The sequence below is a fragment of the Centroberyx affinis genome, unplaced genomic scaffold, assembly GCF_046629955.1.
Source record: "Centroberyx affinis isolate AG114_WGS23_722 - 3 ecotype Tasmania unplaced genomic scaffold, CSIRO-AGI_Caff_v1 ptg000955l_1, whole genome shotgun sequence".
Lineage (NCBI taxonomy): Eukaryota > Metazoa > Chordata > Actinopteri > Beryciformes > Berycidae > Centroberyx > Centroberyx affinis.
Genome location: NW_027279529.1, coordinates 115 through 17,454, shown reverse-complemented (window position 1 = coordinate 17,454; position 17,340 = coordinate 115). Strand labels below are relative to the sequence as shown.

Below are 17,340 nucleotides of genomic sequence, written 5' to 3'. Positions count from 1 at the left end.
TCAGTACCGCTTGATTACCGCCGACAACTGGTTGATGAGATGGTAAATACCTAATGAAGAAAGGCAATGCGGTGAGGTTTGTTTAGTGCTGATGCTCGCGTTTGCCGAAAGGTCAGCTCTGTCCTGGGCCTGGTGTCTAGCTGTGTCTACTGATAACGAATAGCATTCCTGTTCAACTCTAGCACCCATCCCGCCCGACCCCACCCCCGCCATCCAAACACATCTCCAGAGTGGCTTCCCAAGACTCCAGAAGAGAGAATCCGAGCTCCATCGGCGGATTACTGGCTTCCTCAACCACGACCCTTTCCTGTTCTCATTCTCTACCACTTTAGGAGAATGTAAACAAAGGAACTGACCCGTACTGTTTCGGTTTAGAGACAACAAATGGCTTGCAACGGGTTGAACCTTCATCTGATGTTTAAACGCATCATATTAAAGGTAATCCCGACGTCAACGTAAACGCCCCGAAGCCTCATCCTCCTGTAGACGTGAGTTAAGGAGCTGTCTTTGGCCTGCGGGCCTCCTCTGAATCATTGCAGTAACTGGATTGTATTCCCTTCCAGTTCCTAAAACGAACCTCTCCTAGATGCTTGAATGACTTGGCACGGGCCCCAACAGCAAAACTGTAACTGATATGGAATTTCATCTGGCTTTCCCCGAGTCTCACAACAGCATCTCCACAATGTGTTACAACGTTCTCGGGGCCTGATGTTGTTTTCATGCTAATCAATAGCAGATGTGGTGCAGTTTGCCTACATGCTTGCCTATGTTCTTCAGCCGTACGTTCTGTGCACATACACTGACTGACTTTTGTAGCTCTGGGTCCCGGTCCAACTGCAAGACCCACGCCAGTTTGTTGTTCTTTGTGTGGCAGTGCAACTCAGCCCTCTCCGCTATGATGTCATTGGTTGCTGGTTGTGAAATACTTCAGGAAATGAGAACCTCATTGAACTCAGGCTGAGTCTTGTGCATTTCTTCTGTGTCTCTTGTCTTGCCTGATCTTTAGCGGTTTTGTTTTATCTGCAGAGTTATATCTCCAGCGATTATGCTCAATTATGACAGACCCATGAGAAATAAAAACAACAGTTTGACTAGGAGCTGAGGTGGTGTTTATATTAACCTTCAAGTTGCTGACGAGTCTGTTTGGGGTTATTGCCACTTATTGATACATTTATTGCTTTTTCTGTTTTGACAGAGGACAGCATCTCTGAGTCAGCTTCCCGTTGAGGACCTCAGAGACCCCCTGCCTCCCCACTGGAGATGCTACATGTCTCCACAAGGGCGGCGATACTATGTCAACACAGCAAGCAACGGTAAGAGGAGAAGCAAATGTAATGTAATAGTCCCATTTCAGGAGTAGCAGAGATTTCAAGTTCTACAAAAACACCAGTTTAAAGCTGCAGCAGCTTGGTATGTTGGTGACTCCAAATGGCAGCGAGAGGTAACTGCTTGAAAAACCTCAATGCCCAGAAATCATGTGATGTGACTGCTTAGGAGACAGTTTTGGTTCATCATTTCTTGTGGGTGGAGAGGTGACCATACCCAACACCAGAATTTAATTTGGGCAAAAATGGGGTGAAACTATGGAGGGATCAATTAGGGGAATGGGACGCTCTTGACAATTTTGCATCCCCGATTTGTGATTTAGGCTGGGTGTATTTTTACATAAAATCCTGGTGCAGATTTAAAGCTTCACTATGCAATCATGCACATTGGCACATGCACATTTAATTTTGAGAATTTCCAAAACCATGTAACATGACGTCAGTAAACTGCATACAGCACACTCATGTTTACCAACCCGGCCAGTCTGTGAGGCTTTATACCAAAGATAGCAACAGGACGAGAGGCAAAAGATGGCATGTTTTCTAATGTTTTTTTAAAGAGTCTCATAAAACATGCAATTTCCAGTTTTGATTTGTCACTTCCGTGCGCTGAGAAGATTTTTCCACATACCCAACCACACGGGCTGTTATGGGCAGAACCAGGAAGTCTCATGGATCACTTCTTCATACCAAAGCACTTAAACTCGGATTGAAAATAAGGCTATTTTTGTTGAAAATGAAAATGTTGCATAGCGGATCATTAATTTACCCTGAATATGATACTTGAGCAGTTCCGTTTGTCTGGAATACAGTTTAATGCCGTCCGTGCCCTCTGTCTCCCTATGGCAGCTCCGGTACCAGAAGGAGACAGAGTACATCAGGGGCCTATAAGAACTGGTAGCGCTTCTTCACCATGCCTTGTTTCTGTCAACACAATTACCACTCTGTCTCTCCCCAAAGCACACAAACACACACACACACACACACTAACTGGCACCGAGACAGCTTAATACCCTCTTCTCTCCCATAGACACAGCAACGCCTGCTTTTACTATCCCTAAGTGAACTCACAGTAAAAGCTTGACTGATGACACTAATATCTTGTCTTGGCATGGCGGCAACTCTCATGCGCCTTTCACTTCGGGGGTGTAATAAAGGTTTACAAAGGGCTCGTTTCCCAGACTCCGCTCAACACATCACACTCAGAGAATGACTTCGACTCGCGGTTTCAACCTGTATTTCCTCACATCAGCATCGAAGGCCCGCTCGCGTGGGCGCGCGTCTCCGATCGTGGTCGCGGCGGTCTGGTCGCGGCCGCGGGAGTGGGGATCTAAAATAAGCCGGGAGCTCCACCCGGGCACGAGACCGGGGGGGGGGAAGTCGCTCCGTCTTTTCCCCTCCTTTTCCTCCTCCGTCTCTTTTTAGATGAAATTAGACGGAGGAAACCGAACGAAAGCAGCTCCGCCTTCTTGTCAGGGTTTGGGACTTAGTGGTGTGTGTGTAGATGCTGTAACAGTTAAGACAACCTCCTAACTTTCACTTGCCGTTTCCCCCCCTCTGTCCCCGTTTCATTCCTATGGGGATTGCACAGATCTGTTTTGTCTTTATGTGACAGGGGGCTGGAAGCTTATCTTCAGTAGTAATTCGGCTCTGCTGTCCCAGAGGGACGGAGTCAGACGTGAGGAGAGCGATGCGGCACAGCCTTTGTTTTACCCGTTTTCAGGATTTCCTTTGAGGGAGAGCGATTAAATTTTCATAACTTTTTGCATAAAAAAACCCAAAACAAAACGCACACATCCGCAGCATCTACTGTATATCTCGGCACAGAATGAAACCAGCGTTGTTGCTGAGGTATTATGAAACTGCCCTCTGAGGGCGGGGCGGGGGCGGGGGGGGGGGGAATCACCAGGACTTATTTACTGTGTCTTCGCTGCATAATGAGAAAATTGAAGCAGGGAAAATGCTCCTTCCCAACACACACTCAGTCATTACTGTACTGGAGGCCCCCCCACCCCCCTCCGGTTCTTTCAAACTCACCACAGCGGACCTTTTCCAAACAAAACCCCATCTGATAACATTTTACTGAAACAATCGGTATTTATAGCATCTCCGCTATTTTTGCTGGACCTCCCTTTCTTTATGCTAAAGTTCAGCAAGATTAGATAGTAGCTTGTGTGCCTGTGTGCCTGTGTGTGTGTGTGTGTGTGTGTGTGTTTGTGTGCGTGCCCTCTGTGTTTCTCCATCGCCATAGTAACAGAGCTGTGTGCGTGGGTGAGCGCTGCATGGCCTTGTGTTATGGTTTTGTTTCTTAGAGGTTTTCCTTCCTGCATTGCTGGGTGCAGCGGTGCATCGTTCGGCGGTTTCTAAGACTCACCGCTCGTCATTCCCTGTCCAGCGGGTTGCTGTGTAAACACACTAAACCAAATGCTTTACAGTCCCAGCACACACGCTGCTGCTTTAGTTACCACAGACACTTGGTTTCCAGGTATTTATGAATGACTTCTAATTTCTCCTAAACTATAAATAACTTTGCGTTTTGGTTTGCAGATGCATAGAAATGCTTTGTAGTTGGAATTTGTGGTGTAAACAGCATCCGGGGGGAGCCTGACGCAACAGTAAATACTTTCGCAATAATCAAATGTGTAAATTCTGTTTCATCCTTGTTTGGTCTGACACTATAAGACGAGCTCCTGTCAGTGTCGCCGCTCGCTCCTCTGTGGGATATTATGGAGTGTGAATGGACTCTGTGTTGTGATTGATAAAACCCAGAGACAGAAGGCCGCTAATGCAACAGGGGGGCGAGTGTCATATGGTTATGAATAAAATATAGCAGTGTCAAACCTAACTAGGCCATTACTCCGTCTCCCTGCTCGGAGTCGGGGATATCTCGCATCGCTTCTGGTAGCGATGGTAGACGGTATGCTGATGCCCTTTTTTTTTTTTTTTCTTTTAAGACCTTTATTTACCCAGGGAAGGTTGGCTGAGCAGTGAGCATGCATGCTGTTTTTCAGCAATGCCCTGCATCATATTTGTATTTATACAGTTACACACATTCACTCATACACACCCAGTGCAGCCACAGTCTTCTACTGTCAGCCACTGAGCTGCTCCACTGAACAGTGTTGAGTTCAGGGAATAATCGACGACTTCTGGTGCACCAATCTGAACAGAAACCAGTTATACTTTCAGAAAAGTGTTAATTTATGCTTTTATTTTCAGTAAAAGACCCTATCCTCATGCAACGTGGATCATTTGATGCTATTTACTATGATATATGGTATAAATTCACATCATTAAGGTTTATGACTTTATAAACTCCACTATTCTGCAAATAGAAAGGTGTGTAAACTGAGCTGAGGTGCGTTTACCCTCCACTACATCCCCCCGGTGTTCCACCCACGTAATTAAAGGGATCAATCAGAGCTATCAAGGCAATTAAGGGTGATTGACGACTTTTACACTCCAGCTCATCTGTGACAAGGCGGCTGTCGGAAATGATTCCCGGCGCCGCTGTTTATCCAGCCTGAGCGTCGGAGGGCGTGAGCCTGGCAGGTGCCGAGGCCCATCTCTCTCACCTGTGTTCAAACTCGTTTTGAAGGAAACGATCGCGGCAATCTGCATTTCAAGAGCCAGTTGCCTAGTAACCCAACCTGTTCCACTCCGATGTCATGCGTTATAGTAAATATGCACGGTTCCCTGCCTCCTCGTCACTTAATTTATTATGATTACAGTATTTCCTTATTTCAAAGAAGGGTGATTTGCTGTTGTTGTGAGGTCAACCCGTGTTTAATTGCACTCAAAAGAGTATACTTAAGTGCATGTTTAATTGACTTGAACTGATAATGGTATGCTGACTTTTCTTCTCATTTCAATTCAACTTTCTACCTTTTGAATATGGCAAACTGGGTATTAGCCACATATTAAATCAAGTATAAAATCGGATTTATAAATGTTATTTTAACTGCTAACCATCCGGCGCATCAGACAATCACAATAAAAAACAATTTCCTTGAGCTAAGTAGGTTATGCAATATTTTTCTGCATTAATATCCTATCTCTCTCACGGTATCGATTTGTTGATGACAAGCTAAGGGAGAGAAATTGAGGCATTTGGGGCCTGTGAGTGAAGGTTTTGCAATGGTGTTGTACATCAAATGCGAAGGCGCAGCCTCTCTCCATAAGCCTGGCTGCCAGTTATCCTCTCCATGCGTGTCATTTGAGCTGATGGGCTTGGCTCAGTTGTCTCCACTGCTAAGCAGCGCCAAACAGGGCAGAGCCGGCCAAAAAGACCCAAATGAAATAAGAGCCCTTTACATCTCTGTGCCTATTCTTTCTATGTTGACAGTAAAGGGCTAATTGAGCTCAAATGCTGCGGTGAGTACGGACATAGGGGAGTAAAAATCAAAGAGAGACCTTCCTCTCTGTTCTGGTCTTTGCCGGTCATGCTTTTTGTATCCTCTTTTCTCTCTCCAGCGTTTTTTACCAGCAGAAGTTGAAATGGGGACAGAGGATGGAAAAGTTGTGCCGCTGTGGAGCCGAATTAAACTGCAGAGCCACCAAAAGAGATTCATGAAACATTTGCAAAAGCACTTTTTTTTTTTTTTGTCTCTGTTTTGTTAACGAAAGCTTGCACCTGTTGTCTTTAATTGGCATGCAAGACGAGCTACAGAGCAGATGTTTGGAGAAAAGATTCACATTTTAGCACTGATGCTTTTATCCAGAGTGATTTATAATGAGTGAGCGAGGTAGGGGGTTCAGTGTTTTGCTCATAGACTCTTCAGCAGGACACACGGCTGTTGTTGGGATTGAACCTGAAACCATCCAGTTACAGGACAGCCTGTCTAACCGCGAGGCTCCTCTTCCACCCCGGGCTGGTATAAATAAGGTCTTTCTACCACAGCGCTGTGGTCTTGAAGAGCCAAATTCAGCCCGGGCAACTGGAAGTGAGACAAATCACTCTTCTATACCTGCAGGCTGTGAAACTCCGTCATGGTGTGGTGAAAGAAATTTTGTACAAATCAGCTCTGTTCTTTATTTAGCAGTGTATAATTAGTCAAATGTAAAGCTGTGATAGGTAAAACTTAACTTTAACTGTAGATCTTTACATCTTTGCTGTGATTTGACTCTCCCATAATTCAGTTTATATGCACATTGACAATGTCACACAGTGGGATAACTTAGTTCTGGGTATCTATTCTATTAGTTTGCCTAGACTGCTGTCATATAATGATGAATATAGTAGTGGTTCTCAACGTGGGGTCCGGGGACCACCAGGGGTCCTTGGGGGGGGGGGGGGGGGGTTCCAGGGGGTCAAACTTCAGCATTATTTCATTTACAAGAAGTTAACTCAGTTAGAGAATGTAGAAGAATGACTGTTTTGATCATAGTTTCTCTGTTATCTCTCTACCTACAATACAGATAGTCATGGAATTCTGGACAAAATCATATCTAACAATAAAAATATTCTCAGATTTGGGTCCATTTGGGACAAAATCTCATCAAATGGGGGTCCATGGCCCTAATGTGGACTAAATTAGGGGTCCTTGATATGAAAAAGGTTGAGAATCACTGGTATATAGTGATATAGCTAAACATTTTATGATTGTAAGACAACCTATATGCTAGCATTTTATAATAAACATCTTGTACAGGCAGTGCTTCTATATATACGCAATATTAGCTAACAGTTCAGTTGCTAACGTTAGCTAGCAAACCAGCTAGCCAAACGTTACTGTGGAGGAGATGAAGGCAGCTGATCAACAAGGAAGCCAGAGAGCTGAATTCACATTCAAACTCGTTATTAATTAACCAAAATCTGGACCGAACACAATCTGCTCTTGTTTTCCAACGCTGACAGCTGACGCTTGGAATCACTAATTCCGACTAAAAAACACAAGCGCCCGCAAATACTTTCCTCGTAACACGGTCGACACAGTTTTATAGCATTATGTAAATGTTGACCAGCGTTTGTCCTCTGATCTCATTGCTTTTCTTCCCCTTCTCCTGAATGTTCCGTTTCATTTCAGAAACGACGTGGGAGAGGCCGTCCAGCGTGCCCGGGACGCCCAAAACCCCCCTCCGACACAAGAACTCCCTACCAGCAGGTATGACAAATCTCTCTCTCTCTCTCTCTCTATATACCACTTCATCTTTGTAGTGCCCCGGGGCTGTGAATGCGTCTAAAATTCCACAGTGGCCCGCTCGTACACACCAAGACGCACACACTTCCTGTGACTAATTTTATCTCGACTGCAGAACTAAGGCCTCCTCTGTCTTTCTGTTGGCACCGCTCCTTAAAGAGGCGGCAAACAGCCACGGCCAGTAAGGTTTGTCAGATGTCTCCCAGTGTCAGAAGTGGTCGAACGCCAGCAGCAGCTCCCATTCATTTGTCTCCCTTCCATCATTGCAGTCAAGTCCAGCGTCTGAACCGCTGCGTAGTTTTTTTTGTCTCGAACTTACAAGCCCGAACTCCCACGCGTACCCAGACATCATCATCATTTGAACCCAAAAAAAAAACATGGGAAAATGCTTGCTCATGTTGGCTGCACGAGTCAATAATCTCTTGACGAATTTCCCATCAAGCTCGGCTCTGTTTTCGACTACCTGTCTCCGCCCCATTAAAGACATTTATCAGGCCGCAAAAAAAAAACAAAGAGACGGTTCAGCGCTGCCATCGGGCTCGGGTCGTAAAGATAAGTGAATTTCCCCCGAGGATCAAATAGGCGCAGCGGAAGTTTTACAGTGGGGGCACCTCATCCGCAGACGCCGAACGGCAAATGAAATTTCTCTTCTCCTCTTTATCTCTCACTCAATTTCCCTCTCCAGTGAATGGATTTCACTCGGGCGGGAGTCCCTTGCATCATGTGGAGCATTCGCACAACAGCCTGGTGAGGAAGACCAGCACAGAACCACAGGTAAGGCTGTCTGGCACTTCTTTCCTTCCTTCCTTCCTTCCTCCTCAACGCGATAGGCAACGCGGTCTCAAGAGGTTTCGCGAAATGAGCGCGAATCTTCCGAAATGCGGATTACGTGTTATGGAGGTGAATAATGGGAAGGTCGCGTTCCTCCACCGTGGACCTGAAAAAGGTTGGCTAACGGTTACGTTTAGGTTAAGTCAAACAACTTCGGTTAAGGTTAGGGTATGGTTTTGGTCATGGTTAACGTCTTGGCATGAGCTGAGAATTGAACCCGGGTTGTTGGAGTTGAAGGTAAATGTATATACCCATCCACCCCCCCCCCCACGTCCACACCCTTACTTTCCACTATTTCAACATCAAACTACTTCCTGGTGGGCAAACGTACTTTTCTCACTTTTCATGCACCTTATATGCATTTTAGGACGTCATGCTCATTTCACAAAATTTCATGAGACCGTTATATGACTGTATTTTGTTATATATTTTATGTATAGGTGCTCCCAGTGGAAATCAAACCCCATTTTCATTACTTGGACGCCCCAGTAGACATGCATTAGGACTAGGGGCCCACATTTGATACGATTTCGTCCCAGGAATCCCCATATGGCGAGATATTTGTCATTGTTGATTTAGTATTGAATTGTAGTAGGCTTGGGCCAATTTTTGGTAATATTGAATATCGCGATATTCAAGAAATATCGCGATATTTCCCATGGTATCGAATATAGTGAAACCTGTGATTGAAATAGTCATCTTATACGTTCTCAAACTGGGATCATTTCTAGTGAATTACATTAAATGATTCCTCATTTTGCCGCAACGGTGACTCCCTGGAACCTCCTCAAGGGCCCTTGGGTGTCCCCGTACCCCACTTTGAGACCCGCTGTCCTAGTCATGGCAGCGTTGGTGTCTTTCTCAACCCACTGAGCTACACAGGTCCTCTTCCTCCTTCTTCTCCTCCTCCTCCTCCTCCCTCTCTAGCTTGTCTTTAATGCCCTCACGCACTTTTTGCCTCAGGCTGTTCAGAGATGAGACTTATTACAGCTTCCTTTGTTTAGGCTCTCCCTCACCACATGTGAATAACAATGCTACCTTGTGCTGCCTGCTGCAGGATATTATGAGTCATTTATTTCTCTTACTGTCTGCGGACACCTCCAAAGTTACAGTCATAGATGTTGTCATTTGCTTTTATCCAAAGCACCTTGCAGGAATCATGAGTGCGTACTTCATTTTGAGCGTGGGTGGGAATCAGACCTTATGAACCCTGGCATTGCTGGAGCCTTGCTCTATACTGGACCTTTAGATATTCATAAAGTGCTCAGAAAAGCACTTAAAGAGAAACTTTGGCATGGTCTGGTGTTGTGGTTTAAACAGTTTTTGTGTCAAGTGGGAGTAACTCAAGACCACATGCTTTTATAATGTCTCAGTTTGTGCCCGTTTGATGGTTATATATTCTCTAATCTTTGACCATACTTCTATTTTCCATGTTTCACACCTGATTTAATGTATTGTACAGTCCAGTCAGTGCCAGTAAAAAGCAGCCCAGGTTTAATTTTGCAGTCTTATGCAAAACCATATGCCATTGTCAGGTGAAAGCCTAGTAACTTTAGAGGAACTAAGAAAGAACAGACCTTTTTTTAGCTTGACCACAATGAATTTTTGAGTTTGCCCAATAAGGGTTTGAAAGTGTTTTATAAAACCAAGGCGCTGTAGAATTTTCTCAACCCATAGAGGAACCATGCAATCATTCAACTGAAATTAAATCATGTAAATCAGCCAAATTGGAAGTTATGAACACATGATAACAGCGATTTGTAGAAGGGTGTGAAGTGTTTTCTACATGACAAAATGTACAAATTGCCTCATAATGGTCTCTTTATACAGGCGTAATCCCGATAAATCATAGATAATATAGAGTATATTTGGCTTGTGTACGATGATAATGATGATGCATGCAGTATGTTTCCACACTCTAGATGATAAAAAACGCTCTCTCTTTCCTTACCCATCATTAATGGAGAGGCTGATAGGAGTTTAGAGCAGATTAATCCCTCCTACAGTATCTGTTCCCTTGATCATAATTAGCCAGGCAATCAGGGTGCAGTTCTACAGTATCCACCCACTACTTATTCATTCTCTCTGTTCATCTCTCCTCTTTTTTTCTGTCTCACACGCGCCCTGCACACACACAGAGCCATTCAAGTATATAAACGCCATCCCGCCACTGATGATTCAGTGTATTCCCCTTTTTTATTTCTGTCGTTTTTTTTTGTTTTTTTTTGCGGGAGAAGAGGCGTGGTGCTTTTCAAACAAGCGCTCTTTCCTTCTCTTTCCGTTGCATGGGCAGTGTGGGATGTAGTCTCTCTCTCTCTCTCTCTCCCTCTATAGCTATCATCCTTTTTCTCTCACTTTAACTTTATACTTCTTTCCTCATTGCTCTCTCCCTCCATACACTCGCACACTGATGATTTACCTCAGGCCACTGGAAATTATTCCGAGCGTAAATGTGGGAAAACACACACACACACACACACACACACACACACAGAGAAAGCCAACCACGCGGTGCTTTGCGCTGCAGAACTACCCTCCCTACTCTGCACGGCAACACACACACACACTCTCACACACACATACACACACACACACACATTCACAGCAGCAGCAGCAGCGGGAGCAGCAACAGCACCCAGACGGACGCTAATAGAGCTCGCCAGGAAAACAGTGTCTTTGTGTGTGTGTGTGTGTGTGCTAAGCGGCTGTGTGTGTGTATGTGAGAGATCATGTCTGACACGGAGGACGGTTTTGACGGAGCGTCCTACCTCTCTCCGCAGAGCCCGGGATCAACGTCGCCCACCAGGAAACAGAACAAGGAGACCTCTATCACGGTGAGTACCACAACTCACCCAGAACTCTCAACTCCGGCTTTCACCCGACTGCAGCGGCCCCGAATTGCCACTCTTGAAGCTATATGTTTGTTGAAAAAAAACCTCAGGTAGTTTTGCATATGAAGATATACTGTAATATAGTTTTCAAAATTGTGGATTTCCTCTCTCATTCCCTAGTGAGAAATTTGCTTCTGCTGCAAATCCAATAAAGGGCAGCACAGTCGAATATCACATGTGGCAGCAATAAACAATAAGCAATAAATATCTCTCCATCTATACACATTATTGCTCGTGAACAAGTTGCAAGCAGAAGGTGGGACGACTTTCCTCCTCATCCGCTCTCTCGCCTTTTCTCTCCGTTTTACTTTCCTGCCCGGGAAGTCAAGTGTTTTTCAGTGTTTTCAGTTGCTAGTACACAGATTCGGAGTGACATCATCCTCTCCAGCATCCAGCATCCAGATGATTTCTCCCACCCCCCCACCCCCTCTTGTTTGTCGGGTCATCATGTCCTGTGGGCCTCGCTGCTCGCTGAATAGCAGAGGTGCTGTTTTGGGGGGGTTTTAGAGGTCTAGTACGGGGGGTTGGTGGAGCTCTCTCTCTCTGTTATTTTTTTCTCTGTTTATTTTTCTTCTTCACTCTACATTTAAAGCCACAGCCTTTTTTTTTTAGAGGGTGGAGGGAGATGGAGGAGGTGGAGGGAGATGGAGGAGGTGGGGGGGGGGGGGGGGGGGCATGTCTCTGCTTCCATAGCAACCAGGGTGATGCTATTGATAAGCAGATGTTTATAATAGGAAACGGAGAGAGAGAGAGGAGAAAAGAGCTACATTCAGTACTGTGTTTAGTCCCACATTGATATCCGCTATGGGTCAAGAGTTAAAGAGGCCAATTGATAGAGGGCAGGGAAGGTCAGGGAAGAATCTATGAGAAAGTGCTGGAGGCTGTGTGTGTGTGTGTGTGTGTTGAAAGGCAGTAGTCTTGCCCTCATCTTCATAAAGAAAAAGAAGCTGGGGGTCAGTGTTGGCGCACTGCGAGCTGTCAACCTCTGGACCTCAGCAGTGATTAAACAGGAGGCCTCAAAACAAATTATAAGCTCCGTAAGCCAAGATGCATTTGAATTAGAGGCCTCTTCTCCTTCCTCTTCCCTCCATTTAAATCTGACTATTGGCTCTGCGCTGAGCTGTTTTGGGGTTTGTCGATTTTGTTATGAAAGGCGAGGTTTTGGCATTAAACAAGGGTACGCTGGTGCGACTGAGTCTGTCAGATAAAGTTTTTTTTTATATATATAAACACAGTGCATCCTCACTCCAGGCTGTTTACCTCCTGAGGTTAATTGGAATGAATGTGAGAGAAGATAAAGCTTCTATTGTCTGCCCCGGAGTCTCTGCTAAACCCTCTCTCTCTCTCTCTCTCTCTCTCTCTCTCTCTCTCTCTCTCTCTCTCTCTCTCTCTGTCTCTCTCTTTGTCTCTCTTTCTCTCTCTGTGTGTGTGTCTCTCTCTCTCTCTCTGTGTGTGTGTCTCTCTCTCTCTCCCTCTCTCTGTGTGTGTCTCTCTCTGTGTCCCTCTGTGTGTGTGTGTGTGTCTCTCTCTCTGTGTGTGTGTCTCTCTCTCTCTCTCTCTCTCTCTCCCTCTCTCTCCATCTCCCCCCCCACCTCCCATTTGGTTTGCAACTGCAGCACAGCTTTAATAATAATAATAATAATACATGACATTTATATAGCGCTTTTCTCGGTGCTCAAAGACGCTTTACAAACACAGGATCAAACAAATTTAATAGAGACATATATAAAGATAGAAATAGATGAGAAAAGGACATTTGGATGCTGTGTGTTTGTGTGTGGTTGCATATACAGTACATTAATACATGCATATATGTATTGAATTGAACTTAAATCAATCAGTAACGAATTGTCAAATCTTTGTCAATTGTCAAATCTTGACCATGTACGATTGTATCCAAGGCAGCGGTGACAACAGAGCATTTCATTACCAAGCGGAGAGGTTGTGTGGTGTAATTCGTTAATTACATGAGCTCCCCACATAATACCGGTCTCATCCACCTTACTCTAACACCCTGGTGGTTTTGGAGAAAAGACATAAGAGCACAGCACAAAGCCCCGAGCACAGAGACACACACAGACTGAGAGAGAGTTGGAGTGAGATACATGGAGTCATATAGAGCGTCACCCCAGAGCAGAGCGAGGCAGAGCCCAGCAGGCACCCATTCAGCCAACGAATCCAACACCCCTGCTGCTGGGAGAGGGAGCAGACAATTAACTGCGGCGAGGTAATTAAGGGCAATCTCTGAGAATCAATTTCGCTGATTGCTCCGGGCCAAGGTAGAGGTGCAGAGTGCTGCGCTCCAAGGCAGAGCCCTTTTTGTATCGACAATACTATCCCCAAGGACGGGGTGAATAGAGAAAAGTGAATGAACAGTCGTGGGTCGATTGGAAATGTCTTCTTTACTTTGGTTTGAAAGAGTGTTGCCAAAGCAACAGAGTGCGGAATACCTTGAATAACAAGGGTGGGTGTGTGTGTGTGTGTAGATATTTCTTTATATAAACTCTGTCTGTCAACGCGTTGTGTACCGTGTGACCCCACACTGTCAACCTGCAGTACAGTAAAACTCATCAAAGTGAAGCTGTCACCCTCCTGATACTGTAATCCACTACCATTAAACTACCCTCTCTCTCTCTCTCTCTCTCTCTCTGTCTCTCTCTCTGTCTCTCTCTCTCTCTCTCTCCCCCTCCAGATTAACTGTGTGACGTTCCCAATGCCAATGAGTATGCCTGAGCAACAGCTGCTGAAACCGGACGAGTGGAGCTACTGTGACTACTTCTGGGTAAATGCACCATAACATTAAAGGGGCAATAAGTAACATTTTTTACTGCCCCATGGCACAAAAACACCATCAAATATCTCTTTCAATACTCAATACTTAATGATTACTTCACCAGGTGCTGAGATTCCTAGATTTCAAAACTCACTTTCCAGCTGGCACTCTTGTTTTGGAACAAAAACTCCTCCTCGAATTTGCATTTCAAGACACACTTACCTCTTCGCGAGACGTTTCTGCCGGATCGCTGCTCTAATTAGCTGGGAAATGTGACTTTATTGTTTCTGTCGAGTGCGGGCCACCGTAGCTCAAGAGGACAGGTGTGGGGGACGGGGGTGGGGGGGGGGGTTGGAGGGCTGTGCCAGAGACTTGTGGAGGAAGAGACACCTTCTATTGATGTCGTTGCAGCTCCTACTAGCTGCAGCACAGTACAGTATGTAGTAATACGCTGCAAAAAATCTCCATAACAAGCCCTGTCGTCTCATATTTCATCTTAGAATAGTACTTTTCTTAAATCAGCAGAAAGTTTCTGCCAATGGGATGAGAGTATTTTACTGAATTTTTTCTTGCATTTTCTAAAAGCAAGTGTCTATGTTGAAACCAGCCAGAATAAGGCATGCAGCAACTTATATTGTAAGAGCTGACATAATATAATAATTGTTCAAAATGAAATGCGGTCCCTCTAAATGGATTGAATATGTAACAAGTGCGATGATTGGAGTGACAACATAGTGTAACTATGTTGATTTTAATAACGCCTCTTAACACCAAAGTGCTGTGGCAGCACAGTGTTGCTGTAACTAAGAGCATCGCTGAACTGCAGATTTAATTCATGCATCGACTTAGCCACTGCAGTTAGAAAATCACCAAGCTGCTGTCTGGTATGTGGATGTTCAGTTGGATGATGCTGGCTTGACCTCTACCGTACTGCCTGGTGTATGAGCGCACAATGGATTTCCTTCATGCATGGTTCTTAGGGCTCTGTGCTGCCTAAACAGTGCATACCGTAATTCCCCTAAGCATAAACACATACACAGAGCCACAGAGTTATTGATTGCCAAATAATATATGAACATCTTCAGGCTGATTTTGTAATAACTGAAAAAGGTACTCCCATTAATAAAAAAATGATTCCAATATCAGTTTGAAGATATTATTACATATTCCATCAATTTACTCCATTAACAGGTCGTATTACATTTTTGACTCTTTTTAGTGGGACATTTTATTACAGGTTGAGTTATTATCATATCATAGTTATTATCATATCATATAATTTGCAGATTACTAGTATCGAGACAATGACACTTGATCCAAAAAAAATCTTTAAATAAGTTGCTTTTCATTGGAAAGTGCAATTATCTCACCCCAATGGTGATTCTTACACTTGCTTTAAGAAAAGCAAGATTGTAAGGCTCAGCACTAGATGAAGTGACTTGTTAAGCTGGATGTGTTTTTGCAGTGTAACCACAGGAAGGAAAACAATCCTTCAGTAAAGTGATTCTGCGTCTTGCTCGCCTTACCAGTAAATCACTCAGTTAGCGTCCCTGAGAAGTCCGCGAGAACAGAAACAACACCGGATCCTTTTCATCTCTCCAACGTTGACTCCGCTCTCATCTGAGACGGGCTGCGAAAGTGAGAAACGGGATCGGGGTTTACCGAGATCCGACAGACAGAGCTGTAGGATAATACATGACATGTAGCTGGTGGGACCAGTGCGAGCCAGCTGGCCTCCGCCGGCCTGTTTGGACGCTTTCCCCACCCCTGCGGTGTAATCTCAGCCAGGTGCGGTGTGCAGTGCTAACACACACTCCAGCGATACACACACACGGAGGCGACAACACAGCGGAGGAACTGTACACCCGAGCCTGGGAATGGCAAAACAAACCGGATCAATTTTTATTATGAACCGTACAAACGCTCAGTCCTCCCAGTTATGTAACGTGGCCTCTGTTCTCGTGTTTGACTGATATGAGTGTTTGAAGGCTGGCGCTGATACAGATATTTTTAGATGTTGTGTGCTTTCATTCTTTAAATTTGACCATTTTCATACCAAAAAAATCCTCAAAAATTATAAGTATTCAGTGTTTCCCCCCTGAATTTTAGTCTTTTCAAGGTGGAAAACCCTCTGAAGCGGCATTTAGACCATCATGGGACACTAAAACTCTAATGATAATAAAACTTATTCATTGTGTGGAATCTGTCATATTGGAATTGATTCCCATAGACAACCAGTAGAGTATTGATCAATTCTACAATAAATATGTAATCAAACAAACCGCATCATATCAGAGGTGAACCACACTGACTGGCTGATTTTTTTAAATAAAAGGTCAGTATCGGCTCAATATATCAGTCCAACTCTACCCTGGCCTGCTTTGTTTGCCTGTTTCCACTCTAACAGCCTAAGTTAATGCACCGTTTAACTAGCGCTGCCGCATTACCGTTAAGTATTTCAGGCGGTATGCGGCAGGCAGGCCGGTTTATGTCACCGAACCCTGCGGTCGAGGTGTGATGTTTCCATGTTTGTTCGCTCAGCGTGCTTCTCGTGTGTTTTGTTGTGTCGATCCCGCAGACCGATAAGAAGGATCCTCAGGGCAACGGCTGCATCACAGGATTTGAGGTTCTGCTGCAGAAACAGCTGAAGGGGAAACAGATGCAGAAAGAGATGGCCGAGTTCGTACGAGAAAGGTAAAAAGCCCGTGTGGGTGGGGGTGTGTGCGGGGTCAGTTTTTTAATCAGCAATCTCCCAAACTTCCCTTTTTTCACGCTTCATCTTCAAGTTACCATGAAAACCAAACAAGCTGTTATTCAAACAAGCTATTTCCCCTTTTTTTTCTCATTGATGTACATCGCTCGGTTGCACAACGCAGGAAATGCACATGGAGACGGACGGAGTGTTGCAAATGCGGTGTGGTAACAAAACTCTCCACTTCCCCCTCAGGATAAAGATAGAAGAGGAATACGCCAAGAATCTCTCCAAGCTCTCCCAGATCCCTCTAGCGAGCCAGGAAGAAGGGTGAGTGACCTTCCTCCTGGAAGGATTTCCAGCAGAAAGAGGAACCTGCATGGAAGATGTGATGCAATACTAAAAAAAATAAAAATAAAAAATGTCCACTTCAACATTGCAAAAGCTTTCTGCCAGAATTTCCATGATTCAGCCACTTTGGAGATCATGAGGTTGTTAATGATCTGTTTTTAGGTCTCCTTGCCCTCCAGTATGTTTTGTAATAACAATCTGATTCTTTATGTATCCATGGAGGGAAAGGGTCTTTCTCTTGAGGTCAGAGGTCAGATACAGAATAGAACCAAGGACTCGAGGACACTTCAGCAGGGCAGATGCTTGCCGACATGGAGGCTTGAACCGGCTATACATT

General features: G+C 44.8%; 1 protein-coding gene across 1 annotated transcript in view; it reads left to right on the top strand.

Annotated features, from left to right (window-relative positions):
* The window catches only part of LOC139646201 (growth arrest-specific protein 7-like), a gene marked incomplete at its 3' end in the record, with an annotated part of 29,432 nt that extends 12,450 nt beyond the window's left edge, over positions 1-16,982 (top strand). The window contains exons 2-8 of the mRNA XM_071522143.1: positions 1,196-1,313; positions 7,352-7,429; positions 8,151-8,239; positions 11,077-11,130; positions 13,880-13,969; positions 16,539-16,654; positions 16,908-16,982. Coding sequence (XP_071378244.1) covers positions 1,196-1,313; positions 7,352-7,429; positions 8,151-8,239; positions 11,077-11,130; positions 13,880-13,969; positions 16,539-16,654; positions 16,908-16,982 — 620 coding nt within the window. The remainder of the gene's footprint in view (positions 1-1,195; positions 1,314-7,351; positions 7,430-8,150; positions 8,240-11,076; positions 11,131-13,879; positions 13,970-16,538; positions 16,655-16,907) is intronic.
* Between the last annotated feature and the right edge of the window lie 358 nt (positions 16,983-17,340).